Source organism: Gopherus flavomarginatus, chromosome 6, assembly GCF_025201925.1.
Source record: "Gopherus flavomarginatus isolate rGopFla2 chromosome 6, rGopFla2.mat.asm, whole genome shotgun sequence".
Lineage (NCBI taxonomy): Eukaryota > Metazoa > Chordata > Testudines > Testudinidae > Gopherus > Gopherus flavomarginatus.
This window is the reverse complement of record NC_066622.1, coordinates 106639955-106655937: the sequence shown is the minus strand read 5'-3', so window position 1 is coordinate 106655937 and position 15983 is coordinate 106639955. Positions and strand designations below refer to the sequence as shown.

The following is a 15983-nucleotide window of genomic DNA, read 5'->3' as shown; positions in this document are numbered from 1 at the left end:
TGGGCTGACTGCTGGTAATGTTAATCTACAGGCCAATCAGAAGGCCAATAACTTGAGCTTTCAATGTTGGCTGCCACTCAGCTTACAAATAAAAGGAGAACTATGGAGCATTCTCTGAGACAACAAGATAAGCTGCTTGAACATCTGATGCCATTGAGGAACCTGCATAAACCATTGCCATCAATGTTGTATGCAAATAAACCTTAAAAATCAGCATCAAGCCTACGTGAACCAGTATGATGGAACATGCAAATGACTATTTATGTCAATTTATTTGAAGGGGGAGATTTTTTTTTTCCCTTGAGAAACACTTTGCACTTCTATAGAATTTTACAAAGGTGATATTATTCCTATTTTACAAACAAATAAAGTGAGTCTCAGAGAAGCTAAGTGACGTGCACAAGTTCACACAGGATGTTAGCAGCAGAGTGGAGATTATTAGAACTCTCAAGGCTCAATTCACATTTGGCATAGGAAGATTCAAGGTCTTCTCACTTCAAGAATTTACTCTTCTTTAATTTCACACTTTTGCCAGTGATTAATTTGGTCCTCACACGAATCCAATGACAAATTTGGCCCATAAACCTTGCCAATGCTCTGACCACTACAAATATGAAGTTGTTTTGTGTTTCTACATTAAATTACAACCTTTTATATAAATCTTCAGAACTCCAAAACTGTAATTCTAAAAATAATATTGAAAATACATTATTCCACTCATTTTTTAAAACCCAAGTTTTCTCATTCCTTAGGGGGGGAAAAAAAACCCTGTAAAAGAATCATATAGGTAGAGTTCTGAGCAAAGCTATACATCCACACAGTCATTCTGAAATACTATAGTAGTCTCAGAAGGGCCCAGAAAATTGTACATTGAAGCATGGCAGGATTTGGAACATTGCCAGAAATTTTAAACAGTTTTAAAATTTCTACTGCACTTACCCAAGTGGCCATTTTCCCTGGCTCAGCCAAATCTGAACAAATTTAGAACAGCATAAGACATCTTTAGGACCTCTAGACTGAGAAATTTCAATTTCCTACTGTAAACCCCTGACATGCCAGAGGTGCTAGAAATAGGTCACAGAAAAGTTGACATGCAGCGTGCTAGGCAACCACTCAAACTATTAGTCTTTCTTAAAGGTTAAAAATTAAAAACTAGGATCTCTCTCAAAACTTATCATGTGTAACATACAAGATTGTAGAATAAATCGACAACCTGAGGAAAAAAAACCATGCAAGAACTGGTCAGCTGAAAATAAGGAACACTTTGAAATGAAAAACTCTTTTGGGGTGGCCACCTTGCAATCAAGTTCTGTAGCATGCAGAATACAAAGCAGACAACCTCTTGGAACTTGAGTTCAAATTATGAAGAAAAAAAACCCATGAATCTGCTTTGTAGACAAATGTAACGGAAACATCTCTGAAGCAGGATGTGGTTGTGGTAGCAGCCTTATCTCTGACTGTACAACTCTTTTCAGGGTCTTCTCAATTTCAAGCTAGCTAGGGCACAGCAATGTGAACCACAAGTAACATCTCTTTGAACCACAAGAAACTGTCCTCTGGAAAACAACATTGCCCAGAATGCTGGTATCAAACGAAACAAAAAGTTAGTCTAATGGCATTAGTCTGCTCCAAGCAGAGTGTCCAGGACTTTTCAACATCAAACATATGGAAAAGGGGCTATAGACTTGCTAATGAGGAACTGACACTTCCTTGGAGAGTATCTTGGATACGTTTAAATCTCATTTTATACAAACTTGTAAGGTGGTCAGTCAGCCACGAGGGGCTAAAGCTCACTTACTGCCATCAGAAAAATGAACTTCCATGTACAAAATTTAAGCTCACTGGAACTAAGTGATTCAAAAAGGTTTTTATCATCTTTGTTAGGATCACATTTAACCCACTACACCACTTATTAATGAAGAGTTTCAAAAGAGTTAAACCTATGGTTCTCAAACTTTTTAACTGGTGACTCCTTTCACATAGTAAGCCTTTGAATGTGACCTCCCTTATAAATTAAAAACATGTTTTTATATATTTAACACTATTATAAATGCTGGAGGAAAAGCAGGGCTTGGGGTGGAGGCTGACAGCTCGTGACCTCCCCACCCCCGGTAATAGCCTCGTGACCCTCTGAGGGGTCCCAACCCCCAGTTTGAGAATTCCTGAGTTAAATCCTGCATGAATCTGACAAGAGGCTAGATAGACATCAGCCTACCTTCAAGGAATTCATGACAGACCGTAGCAGTTACCAATGTGCATATGTGTGTATAAATTAGACTTAAGATAAGTGAAGACGACAGCCCAGCGCTTGTGAGCAGCAAATAAAGGCATCCTTTTGAATCTAACTGAACCGCACCACAGGGAAGGAGAGGCAAATTTTAAGAACTTTCTGAAAACCTGATTTTGCAGATCCAAACAATGCTCACGACTCTCATATCTGAGGTGAACAGGGGCCACTGAAGATTAAATGCTCCCTATCCTCCTCCAGTCGGGAGGTCCTGGCAGACTATTGGTAAAGGCAGGTGGACTCAACACTTTTTTTTTTGGAACTATGGTAATAGAAATAATAACAACATTTGCTGAAAGAGGGCTCAGGACACTTAAGTTTCTGGTATCAAGGCTGAACTCCCTGCAACAGGTAAGGCACTCAGCTCCCTTGAAGCATGCCATCAATGTAATACCTGTTTATGAAGCAGAGCCCTTCCTTTTCCTCCCTTGAAGAAAGAACATGAAGGTGAAACAGGCCCCAGAAAATGCAGAGTGGCCTTTGTTTCCTTTGCAGAGGCCATCACCTGCTCCTCAAATAAATTCTCTTTAGTGAAAGGCAAATTCTTAAACTTCTCTTGCTGGAATCTGGATACCTACAGCCAAACAGAATTATTGATATCCTAAGGCAGAAGCCCTCATGCACAGCAAAGGTCTGAACTGACTGCATAGTCTGACCAATGTACTCATGCACAAGTTTCTTAAGTGCCCAACATTAGACTCATAGACTCATAAACTCATAGGTCAGAAGGGACCAATAAGAAAAAACATTTTTCTTAGGGAAGAGAATAGGTCATGATGGAATCCTCCTTCCGTAGCTCCACTTCACCTATGGCCATGAAGGGTCACAATGCAAAGGGCTACAGCCATGTATACGTAATCCTTTCATAAAAATGATTCTAAGGGTATGTCTACACTTCGGGATTATTGCGATTTTACAGAAACCGGTTTTGTAAAACAGATTGTATAAAGTTGAGTGCACATGGCCACACTAAGCACATTAATTCGGCGGTGTGCGTCCATGTACCGAGGCTAGCGTCGATTTCTGGAGCGTTGCACTGTGGGTAGCTATCCCATAGCTATCCCATAGTTCCTGCAGTCTCCCTCGCTCATTGGAATTCTGGGTTGAGATCCCAATGCATAATGGTGCAAAAACAGTGTCGCGGGTGATCTGGGTAAATGTCGTCACTTGATTCTTCCTCTGTGAAAGCAACGGCAGACAATCATTTCATGCCCTTTTTCCCTGGATTGCCCTGGTAGACGCCATAGCATGGCAACCATGGAACCTGTTTTGCCTTTTGTCACTGTCACCGTATGTGTACTGGATGCTGCTGACAGATGCGGTACTGTAGTGCTACATAGCAGCATTCATTTGCCTTTGCAAGGTAGCAGAGATGTTTACCATCCCTATTGCACTGTCTGCCACTGTAAATTGGCGATGAGATGATGGTTATCAGTCATTTTGCACCGTTTGCATTTGGAAATTGGCGATGACTGTTATCAATCCTTTTGTACCATCTGCTGCTGTCATGGGTGTTCCTGGCTGGCCTCGCTGAGGCTGGCCAGGGGCGCATGGACAAAAATGGGAATGACTCCCCGGGTCATTCCCTTATGTTTTATCTAAAAATAGAGTCAGTCCTGCCTAGAATATGGGCAAGTGTACTAGAGAACCAGAGAGCACAGCTGCTCCGGGTCAGAGCCCCAGAGATTCCGCAGAAATGATGAGCTGCATGCCATTCTAGGGGGTGCCCCTGCAACAACCCCACCTCTTGCTTCCCTCCTCCCCCAAGCCTCCTGGGCTACCATGGCAATGTCCCCCCATTTGTGTGATAAAGTAATAAAGAATGCAGGAATAAGAACACTGAGATTTTAGTGAGATAAAATGAGGGGGAGGCAGCCTCCAGCTGCTATGATAGTCCAGGCAGGACATTAAAGGGTGGGGAGGAGAGGAGCGCAGCCTCCAGCTGCTATGATAGTCCAGAGAGTACAGAATCTTCTTTAGACATGAAAGGGGAGGGGTGGATGGAGCTCAGCCTCCAGCTGCTATGATGAGGACGGTTACCAAGCCTTCTGTATCATCTGCCGGGAATGACCGGGAGTCATTCCCATTTTACCCAGGCGCCCCCAGGCCCAACCTCACCGAGGCCAGCTGGGAGCACTCACGGGCAGATGACGACGATGGATACCAGTCATTTTGCACTGTCTGCCACCGGGAAGGGGATGCTGGTGCTCAGCGCTGCAGCACCCCGTCTACCAGCAGCATGCAGTAGACATAGGGTGACATTGAAAAAAGGCGAGAAACGATTTTTTTCCCTTTTCTTTCGAGGGCGGGGGAAGGGTATAAATTGAATATATACACCATGAAACACCCGGGAAAATGTTTTTGCCCCTTCAAGCATTGGGAGCTCAGCCAAGAATGCAAATGCTTTTCAGAGACTGCGGGGACTGTGGGATAGTTGGAGTCCTCAGTACCCCCTCCCTCCCTTCATGAGCGTCCATTTGATTCTTTGGCTTTCCATTACGCTTGTCACGCAGCACTGTGCTGAGTCCCTGCTGTGGACTCTGTCTATTATAGCCTGGAGATTTTTTCAAATGCTTTGTCATTTCGTCTTCTGTAACGGAGCTCAGATAGAACAGATCTGTCTCCCCATACAGCGATCAGATCCAGTATCACCCGTATGGTCCATGCTGGAGCTCTTTTTGGATTTGGGACTGCATCACCACCCATGCTGATCAGAGCTACATGCTGGGCAAGCAGGAAATGAAATTCAAAAGTTCACAGTGCTTTTCCTGCCTACCTGGCCAGTGCATCCGAGTTCAGATGGCTTTCCAGAGCAGCCACAATGGTGCACTGTGGGATACTGCCCAGAGGCCAATACCATCGAATTGCGGCCACACTAACCCTAATCCGACATGGCAATACTGATTTCAGCGCTACTCTGCTCGCCGGGGAGGAGTACAGAAATCGGTTTAAAGAGCTCTTTTTATCGATATAAAGGGCTTCGTTGTGTGGACAGGTGCAGGGTTAAATCGGTTTAATGCTGCTAAATTGAGTTAAAACCTGTAGTGTAGACCAGGCCTACGTGCCACAGTTCAGGATTCTGTGATATACTACCTATGTGCTGATAGCCGTTCCCTGAGCCCTGACACCTCCATCACTAAGCTTTCATGAGAAAAATGGTAAAGTAGCAGACAGCAAGGTATACTTTTTCTCATCAACCACTGAGACCAGGAAGCTGGATCTGCTGTATTTTCATAACTAGTACAGTAACTGGTTGATGTACATCCAAGGAGTTTGGTTCATCAAGGAATAGTCTAGAGAGGTCAGTTGTACAAATACATAGTGATTGTCTAGCACATTGCCATAATACATCAAGTACAGGAAAATCTAGTGGAGTATTGCAGAAGGAGTATGATGCTCATTTCACAAGATGTCAGATGTGATAGTGTAAGATTGTCACATAAATTTGGATAGATCATATATACAGGGATACAGTAGCAAAGTTAATGCTGTTTAGAGTTAGTTAACTGCATTTTCACATGTACAGTGTTTGGGGTGGTTTTTTTTTTTTTGTTTTAAAGCAAGGAGACTTCAGCTTAAAAATTCCTTGCATGTTAAGGTCAGTGGTGGGTTTTTTTAAGTAAAATTACAAATTCTAATAAGGATTTTTTTCTTAAGCTGTTATACAAACTTGCAACCTTCATTGTAACTTAATAAGACTGGGTCTGAGAATTTCCTTTTTCTTTTACAAGTGTTTTATAAGACCTGATCTTGATGCAAGAAATTTGGGGTTTAAAGAACTTGTAAGGTGCACTGGATCTGGTAGCACACTATACAAGCTCCTGGAACCAGATATCTGGGTTTAGTGAGCACTAGGGTGCAGCAATGCACAGTCTTATATCTGAACATCTAGTCACCAACTCCTGTGACCCAGTCACGTGATCCTGAAGGTTTAGTGCACAAACCACTGAATTATCCTCCCAGTAGGAACTTCCATACTTTTTATATGCATTTGGATGTCACCAAGTATAGGCATAATCTCTTAGGTTCCTATTCCAGGATGTGCTGTGGATTAGAGCTTGGCAATTTTCCAAGGCTCATCAGCTTCATCAAAGCAGCTTGCTCCATAACCAGTGACCTTAGCAGCCTTACCAATTTTGTCTATTCAGCTTGAAAATTTCTCTCCATGCTTACATAAAGAGAAATCCAGGGCCATGGAGAACATCAGGCCTTGTACCATGACTCCTTTTGCAAACTTTAAAGTCCCACCAACTCTCTTTCTATAATTAAAAACTTCATGTATCTCTAGGGTTTGAAAATCCCACACATGACTGACAAGAGACAGCTGCAGGCCCAGGGCTCTACTCCTCAACAGAGCTTTCTGCAGGAAGGTTGGACTACAGATGCCCGCTCTGCATCGACCTCTGAGCTGCTGCTTAAAGTCATATTCAGTGGTGAGATCCCCAATATTGTTCCCTTGACCGTACACAGAGGTAAAGTTCCTCATGACTTCATAGCTTCACCTGCTCTCCGCCCCTACAATCCTTAGGAAAACAGAAGTAAAGTTGTGGATTTGATGGCCTGCTTTCTTTATATTGTTAAAATTATTTTAATGTGCTTTTTATTACACCTTTCTTTTATTAGTATGAAGAACTCAAGTCTTCTGATTCAGTCTTCAAGTAAGAAGGGCATGAGTGGATGAAAGCATATTAGGAGTCAGGAACTCCTGAGTAATGATCCTAGGTGTGAAACCAACTCCCACTGTGTGACAACAATCTAACCGTTCTGTCTCAGTTTCCCCATATGTAAAATGAGTAAATACCTAACTCAAGACTACTGTAAAGATTGTTTTAAGTAACTGAAAATAAAAAGTGCTAAGTAAATGTGTTACTTATAAAAGTCCTTCATGCATCTACTAAAGTGGGTTTATTGCTGTCAATCTATTTAAATCTCTTTTATACCATTTTAGAAACAAGGCAATCAAAACTGAATGAAGTATTAAAGTTGCAGACATATTTACACTCTCTCACTGGGATGTTTTATTGTTTTAACAGGACAAACAATTATTCACTTTTCAAAAAACTTCTGCAGCCTATTGACTCGACATCTTCCTTGAATTAACTACATTAGAATAATAGAATCATAGAAATGTAGGACCTGAAGAGACTTCAATAGGTAATCTAGTCAAGTTCCCTGCACTGAGGCAGAACTAAGTTCATCTCTATGTCGATATAATGCGACCCGATATAACACAAATTCGGATATAACGCGGTAAAGTAGTGCTCGGGGGGTAGGGGGGCTGTGCACTCCAACAGATCAAAGCAAGTTCAATATAACGCCGTTTCACCTATAACGCAGTAAGATTTTTTGGCTCCCGAGGACAGCGTTATATTGGGGTAAAGGTGTATTATCTAGATCATCCCTGACAGGTGTTCATCTAACCTGTTCTTAAAAACCTCCAGTAATTCAGATCTAGATTCAAGTTATAATATCTTCACTCTGACAATAATAATTAACCTCAGCATAATACTCTTCAGACCTGATATAACATGATTTTGATTTTTAACTATAGATGGTTCAGTGTACTAGCCTTTCATCAGTTTTCCCTGGGCCAGAGGAGGTTGAGTGGGCCCCCCAATTACCTGGCTGTGCCTTTTCCTTCCCTCATTCTGCCCAGAGTAAAAGCATGTGTGGTGCAGCTGCCAGCCAGGAGAGCACATGCATATGGGAAGAAGGGATAGGATGAAGGGGCAATGCAGAGGTAGCCTGCAATAGCAGCTGTTGGAGCCAGAAGAGGAAGAGTGAGTGATTCTCAGCAGGGGCAGACTGGCTGGGCTCCCCACACCACAGAATGAGTGGGTAGCCTCTTGGGGGAAAGGGAAGCTGGCTCACCTCTGGCTCTCCCCCTCAGTAGGGCAAGAGCACGTGGGTGTGGTGGGGGTGCAATTCAGTGCAGCAACTGCTTCTCCTGAGCGTATGGCTCCTAGGGGGTAGAAGGGCTGGCTGGGCTCTCCCACATTGCAGCGTGAGAGCATACACAGTGGTGAGGTAGCCAAAACAATGAAACAGACACAGCTGGGTGTTGCTGCAACAATCCCAGCCAAAATCGAGGCACAGCTGAGTGTTGCTGTGGCTAGAACTTTAGCTGGAAGGGGGAAACTGGGGCACAGCTGAGTGTTGCTATGGCCAAGAAAGATCCCAGCTGAAACTGGGCGCCTAAACTGGGAAATTGAGGCAAAGCTCAGTGCTGCTGTGACTAAAATCTCAGCTGAAAGTGGAAACTGAAGCTCTTAAGGAGTACTGCACAATATAGGATACCTACCAGAGGGCAGAAAAAGTATCTATGCAGTAGCTATGCTTATAATAGAAGACCTTTTACAGAGGGTGACTATGGATATTGAGGAACACTTCAGTCAAGGGACCCTGACTTGCAGCCCACATGGAGGAAGGGCAGAGAGAGGAAGCTGTCCCTGGGAAAGGAGCATAAGATTAGTCCAGAGAGGGTTTACTCATATACACATACACAGCCCAGGGATAGAGACAGACACGCAAGAGAGAGCATGCCATAGCTTGGGGGCAGGGGTGGCAACAAGAAACCTTTTCCCACTTGACACTGGGTAACTGAAGCACAGATGTTACAGTTGGGTTAAGACCAACTTTGCAGGTGGTCACCTGGACACTCTTATTTGCAGCAATGGTGAATTCAAGAGAGTATACAAGCCTACTGAATAATACCAGCAAAGAAATCACAGTGAGCCTCCGGCCAGCTTGTCCGGAGTCTGCATCAGACAGGAAGATATCTCTACTTGCTGTTAATAAACTGCAGGGTTGTAGGAGTTGGCTATGGAGGACTGGGATGTCCAAGATTAGTTTGCATGAACTACAAGCCTGGCCATCTTCAATTTCACACCTTAGGTGGTGCTCTTGGGATGGATATTTTGCACTTAGTAGCTGGCTATTTCCTCAGTTATGGCCAGAACCTATTTATTTAGGGAAAAGAAAGAGATGGAGGTTTTGAGTGTTGGAAAATCCCCTAGTCAGTGCAAGAGGATTTCCATGAAGGGAGGATGGATGATAGTTGGACCTGAAAGTTGATTAGAATATACTTCAGGATATCTGTTCTGCGGTTTTCACCAGAGCAAGCAGTGCTCATTGGATCTCGGGGAGGATGAGAGGATAACCATACAGAGTTCTCTCTCCTTCCAGTGGCGGAGACTACTTGCAAGAATGAAGTCAGGGACTAGAGAGATGATTCAGGCAGAAGTCCACATTAGTAACTGGTCATTCGAGTTTCTCAGAGTATGAGGGAGGTGCAATTTGAGAGTTGGTGCTGGCAGACAGTGAGGAAGCCATTCTGGTGCAGCTAGACCTCTGGCTGCTTAGTACTTGATTGACCATTTTGTCTTAGTGCAACTTAAAGCTTCTAAATTTAGGTGCACATTGAAGATGTGGAGGAATTTACTTCTCTCTCGATCATGGCTATTAAGGAGTTCAGCAAGGAAGGATCTAGATAGGTCTTCAGAATTTAGAGATCTGCAAAGGGAATGAGGAGGGAAGCAAAATGATGGATCTCATGCAATGAATTTCAGTATGTCAAAAATCAATTAAAGGATGGCAAGGTGAAACATAATATTTCAAGAGAGTGGGGGGAAGCTGAGATTTGCCCAATCAAAGCACTAATGAAGGTGCCATTCTTTCTTCACAGAAGAGTTATCTTGGGAAAGGATTTTGAGTTTATGGCAATGTCAAAGCGCATGTTATTGAGGTTCCCCTGATAAAAGTGGGATCCCATTCTGCCATGACTGGATTGGTTACATCAAAAGCACAGCTGGGCAAATTTTTATGCATGAATTGTTTAGTCTTTGTAAATGTAGTTTTGGATGAATCCACATCTCCCGAGTATCATCTCCCAGGTGAGCACTTTAATCAATAAGCTATAAAGTTGTTCCGATTCTCTTTCTGGTCCAATGAATTTGTGTGTTAATAAAGTGAAACAGCTTTTAGCAGGACAGATTAAGAGTACAATAGACTACAGCAATCATACTCAAACTGAGGCTCCCGAGCAGCAAGTGACTCTTTAATGCCTCCTGTGGCTTTTTGGAGCACACGATATTAAAACAGTGTGATTTAATTATTAACCAGTCAGGATGTTTTTACTATGTCATTAAACAACTGTAGTTGATAAAAGAATATTACCTGGTCAGCAATTTTGCTGTGAATTAATTTTATATATATAAAATATCAAATACTGCCCCATCATACTGTCTTAATTTGAATATATAGTACTATATTGAATGCAACAATGAATTCACAGTACTGTGCCTCTTTTGGGTAATGCTGATTGCTAATTTGGCTCCTGAACCAGTGAGGTCTGAAAATCACTGGCCTATAGCATAGGGATTAGGGCAGGAGTGGGCAAACTTTTCTGCCCAATGGCCACATCTGGGTATGGAAATTGTATGGTGGGCCTTGAATGCTCATGAAATTGGGGGTTGCGGTGTGGGAGGGGTTGAGGGCTCCAGCTGGGGGTACAGCTCTGGGGTGGGGCCATAAATGAGTTCAGGGTGGCCAACGGGAGCTGCGAGGGTGGTGCTTGGGGCAGGGACAGTGTGCAGATCCCCCTGGTTGCCCCTATGTGTAGGAGCTGGAACAGGGACATGCCGCTGCTTCCAGGAGCTGCGTGGAGCAAGCCCCCTACCCTGCTCCCCGGCAGGAGCTCGAGGGCCAAATTAAAACAATTGAGGGGCCGGATGTGGCCCCTGGGCTGTAGTTTGCCCATCACTGGGTTAGGGTATTCACATGAGAGATCAGAATTTAAGCCCCTGCTCCAGAGTGGGGATTCAAACCTAGGTCTCCCACCTTCCACATAAGAGCCTTAAGCACTAAGCTAAAGGTTATAAGAGGAATGGATGGACACATGTTTTTCTGAAGGTGACCCACATAAAACAGACTTTTCTGATTTGCTGACAAATTCTGAACATTTTCAGAACCAAATCAATAGTTTAGTTTATTTTTTGGTTTGGCTGGCAAAAATGAAATAATAAACTCTTTGCCAAGCTCTAATCCACATCACATACTGGAATAGGAACCTAAGAGATTATGCCTATACTTGGTGACATCCAAATGCATATAAAAAGTATGGAAGTTCCTATTGGGAGGATAATTCAGTGGTTTGTGCACTAAACCTTCAGGATCACGTGACTGGGTCACAGGAGTTGGTGACTAGAAGTTCAGAGATAAGACTGTGCATGTGGCACACAGGCAGATGGACGGTTCCTCCAGGAATATACTGCTGGGGCATCAGTGATGAGGCAGTTGAGTTAGCATGAATGCAGGAGTGCTCTACAGGGAACTGGGAAATGGGTCATGAGAGTCCTGTCTGGATCTGTGCAAGCAGAGTTCCCCATGGAGGTTCACAGGCGGGTCTTGGTGGAGAGGCGAATCTGAATTGGCATGGCAAGAGGGACATACTCTAAAACCAATTTATAACTCTCTCATGCTCTTGGCGGCGAGGAAGCAGACACCTAAAATGATTCTAGTACACTTGGGTGAAAACAATTTGGGATTTTATTAGTGGATTGACTTCCTAATTGGAGTCCAAAGAGAGATAGGGCAGATTCACAACATTTGCCTGGGGCATGACTGTAAACTTGTCTGAAAAGCTTCAATAGGTATGGTGGCGAGCCACCTGGCCTGTGCACCTTGACAAAGCCAGCAGTCATATGAAGCATCTGGAATAGGATCTGGGAGGATCAGTAATTATCCACCCAAAATATATTTGGTACCTGAATTATTCAGGTAATGGGGCACACCTACTTGGCCACTAGGGAAGGAACTGTTAGCTATTTGGGAACCCAGCTCGGGGTGTGTGGGCAGTCAGCCAAGCTAATTGCTGATGTCTCTTTAAGGCTGGTGTCCAGTACAGGTAGTCATTGGATGTAAAGAAACTGGATAAATGGGCTGGGGCAGGTAACATCTGGTAGAGCAAAGAGACAACTCTCTTTCCTCAGCCCCATAACCTTGGTATGAAGGAAAGGCGGCGGGGGTCCTCACAAGTAGCTGTGGAGGGGTGGGGTGCTGATGGCAGCCCTCCAACAGGAAGAAGTAACTTAAGGAATCAAGACTTGCACTGTAACAATTTGTTCCCAGATGAGTTAAATAATAAAGCTGTGGCCTTACCTAAGCCACATTCCTTGCTCTCTGTCTTTCTTTTCATGTGTTCAGGCCAAGTGGCAGTTGGGTGCCTGACTCCAATTGACTTTCAACAGGAGTTAGAACTGCCATTTGTGCCTCTGATTATCTCCTACTAATTCTGACTTGAGTTCACAAGTGCAAATAAATCTAGGGATCTTATCCAAGTCCATATTTGTGCAGATTAGTGATTTACAAAATTGACAATCCTTTTAATGAACCAGAGGCCTTGAATTTGATTGTACACAAAGACAGAGGTGCACTGGCAGAATTGTGCAGAGAAGTTTACATAGTTTGCCTTCAACTAGCTGGTCTTTAATATTGTCATTGTCATAAGCATTGCAGTCACTCAGTTTAAAAATTAAATTGTGTAAAATGATAAGTTCTAATAATTCAGGCATCATTTAAATCTACTCAACTGAAAGACCTCAGAATTCTGACACTAGAGGATTAGTGAAACTACTGTTTGCTCCTTTATTCTATGAAAATAGTCCCAGTTACTCGAGCTAGTTAAAAAATGGCAAATTATAGCAAGGAAATCAAGGTTACATTGTGGGAAATGCTATATATTGATCAGAAATAAACTTTAAAATTACAACAAGTACAGAGATTTCACTAAAATAATAAGGTTTATTAAATAGATTTTTAAAGTGTATCTAGCTTTCTTTATCTTCAATTTTATTAGATAACTTCATGGAGGATAGGTCCATCAACGGCTATTAGCCAAGATGGTCAGGGACACAACCCTATGCTTTGGTTATCCCTAACCCAAGACTGGATGACAATTGAAGGATCAATTGATAAACTGCCCTGTTCTGAAGTATCTGGCACCAGTCACTGTCAGAGGACAGGATACCACTGTTCTCACCCAATATGGCCATTTTTGTTTCACACATTTGTAAGTTTAAAGCGGTCTGCATTAACCCATACAGCAGTAATTCTATCACCAAAAATATTTCATTGTCTTTGTTTAAGCAAACTGAAAAACATAAAAGAATCTTCTAAATAAATTATTTAAATACTGCAGACAATGCAATGGATTGAAAATAATTAGCATTTACATTACTTTTAAGATGGTACATTTACCATAAGTATATTACAATCTGAAAAAGTGTTTTTAAATCAATTTGCAATGTTGTACACCTCACTCATGTCCAACAAAAAAACGAAAGCATCACTATAAAACAAACAACCACATGCAAATTTAAAATTCACAGCTACGTCACTGATTATTGGTACACTTTCTAAAAAACAAACTTAATACCTCAAAGCAAGTAACATAAAAAAGAATAAAATAAAGTACAATTAAAAGAAAACGTTAAAAATTAATCATTTTGCTTCCTGGTTTTCAAGCCCTCCTTAAAAAAAATTGGATTAAATCTGAGTTATGCTCTTTAACGAAAAGTGACAGGTCACACATTCCCCTTCATAATGACTCACAAAGCATCTGTGTCAAGAGCCTTATGGCATCAGGGAAAAGGCACTTGCTCTCCACATACCCCACCAGCAGTATTAGATGCAATCAGGATAGGAGGCAATTTCTCTTTCTCCTTTTCTTCCTCCCCGTCTTCCTCTTCCTCCTCCACTGACGGGGGAACAAAACTGTCCTCGCCCATTTTGTAACTCAGCAAGGACCCTTTCTCGGTCACAGCGGGGAGATCTGAGCCGGTTGTGGCAGCCTGCGGGGTCTGCAGTGACATCGCTACTTCGCCCAGCCAAACGCACCGGGTCGACGACACCTCCCCGCCCACTACCAAACCCACAGACACCCCCGAGTAGCCCCTGCACCCCAATCACCCCCTCAAACTCATCACCCCAACAACCCACGGCCTCCCCACGCGCGCCCACAGCCTCCCCCAAGGCACCAGCCCCGGGTCACCGCCTCCAACCACCCACCGCCTCCCCAAAACCACTAAGGCCACCCCAGGGAAGAGAACCAGTCACCTCCGCAGCCCCCCGAGGTCCCCCAACCAGCTCTCCCTAACGCCCTCTGGCCAGACCGCCCAGCGCACTGCGGCACAAGCCGCGGTGCCGCAGCGGGCCGACTACTCGCGGGCTCACACACACCCCCGCACGGCTCGGTGGGGGGAGCGCGGCCCTGCCGCCCTCGCTAGGCCCAGCGGCCAGACCTGTCACGCTCCCCGGTCTCGGAACCCTGCGCGCTGCCCCCAGCGCTCCAGGCGGCCGCGGCTGCCCGCGTCCCTCACAGCCGCCTACAGCCCAAGAGCTGGACAAGGAGCCGGCACAGCCGCCATGTTGTTTACGGGCTGCTCATAGAAACGCGCTTGGCGACACACGAGCAAGGCGTGGAGGCAGCGGGAGACACGGCTACGGAAATTCCGCAGCGTAAGAAATGCCGCGGTGCCCCGGTCACGTAGCAGGGACTGTCCCCCTTCCTCTACGCAGCCGCAGGCTCGAGCGCTCCGGGAGGAGCGTGCGTACGGAACCAACCCTTTACGTCATAGGCGTACAGCCCGCCCAGGGACTCTGGAACACCTTCAGCCGCCCGGGGGCTCACAGAGCTCCCCGAGGGGGCCCGCGAAGGGGTGTCGCGGAGCCTCCCTCTAGGGCGTTCCCTCAGCAGCACCCCGTGAGCGGAGCCTCCCCCGCCCGCACACAGAGAATCCCTCCCTTTACCCCTCCTCACAGGACAGCGGAATCCCTCGCCCTCCCCGGAGAGGGGATTTCTCTTCCTCCCCCGTAATCAAACCAGCCCTTCCTCTGTCGCACCCCCGTTTGTCCAGATGGAGGATAATTCTCCTCTCATCGAGAGAGTCTCCCTATCTCGCCCCTCCCCCCCGCAGCATTTCAAAGCAATATCAAACCGCAGTCAATTTCCAGCTATGAACCACCGCGATAGCTGCCCTTCGGGGCTGTACAGCTCACAAAGCCCAGGCAGAAGCGCATGGGGGCTGGGGACAAAGCTTTCCCCATCAACCGCATGGCACTAGGCAACAAACGTCCCCAGAAGACGGGAAGCCAGAGCCCTCACCAATTACCATAGGGTGGCCAACTTTCTATTTGCAGAAAACCCAACACCCTTCTCCAAAGCCACATCCCCCCTCCCTCCGTGACTCACTCTCCCACACCCTCACTCACTGTCACCAGGCTGGGGCAGGGGTGTGAGAAGGGGTGAAGACCCTGGCTGTGGGCTCTGGGGCAGGGCTGGTGATGAGGGGCATGGGGGATGGGGTGCGGGAGGGTGTGAGGGCTGCAGCTGGGGGTGCAGATGCTAGGGTGGGGCCAGCAAGATATGAGTTTGGGGTGCAGAGAGGGCTCCAGGCTAGGGCACGGGGCTGGGGTGTGTGTGTGGGGGGGAGAGGGCTTTGTGGTGGCACGAGGGTTTGGGGTGCAGGTCGGGGCTCAGGGTTGGAGCATGGGACGGGGTGCGGGCTCAGGGCGACGCTTACCTCAGGTGGCTCCTGGGAAGCAGCAACATCTCGCTCCGGCTCCTAGGTGGAGGCGCCACCACATGGCTCTGCACGCTGCCCGTGCCTGCAGACACATCCCCTCAGCTGCAGTTCCT

General features: G+C 45.3%; 1 protein-coding gene across 1 annotated transcript in view; it reads right to left on the bottom strand.

Moving 5' to 3' along the window:
• HECTD2 (HECT domain E3 ubiquitin protein ligase 2) overlaps positions 1-14303 on the bottom strand; it is a 103496-nt gene extending 89193 nt beyond the window's left edge. The window contains exon 1 of the mRNA XM_050959394.1: positions 13957-14303. Within this exon, the coding sequence (XP_050815351.1) occupies positions 13957-14157 (201 nt within the window). The 5' untranslated portion in view covers positions 14158-14303. The remainder of the gene's footprint in view (positions 1-13956) is intronic.
• Between the last annotated feature and the right edge of the window lie 1680 nt (positions 14304-15983).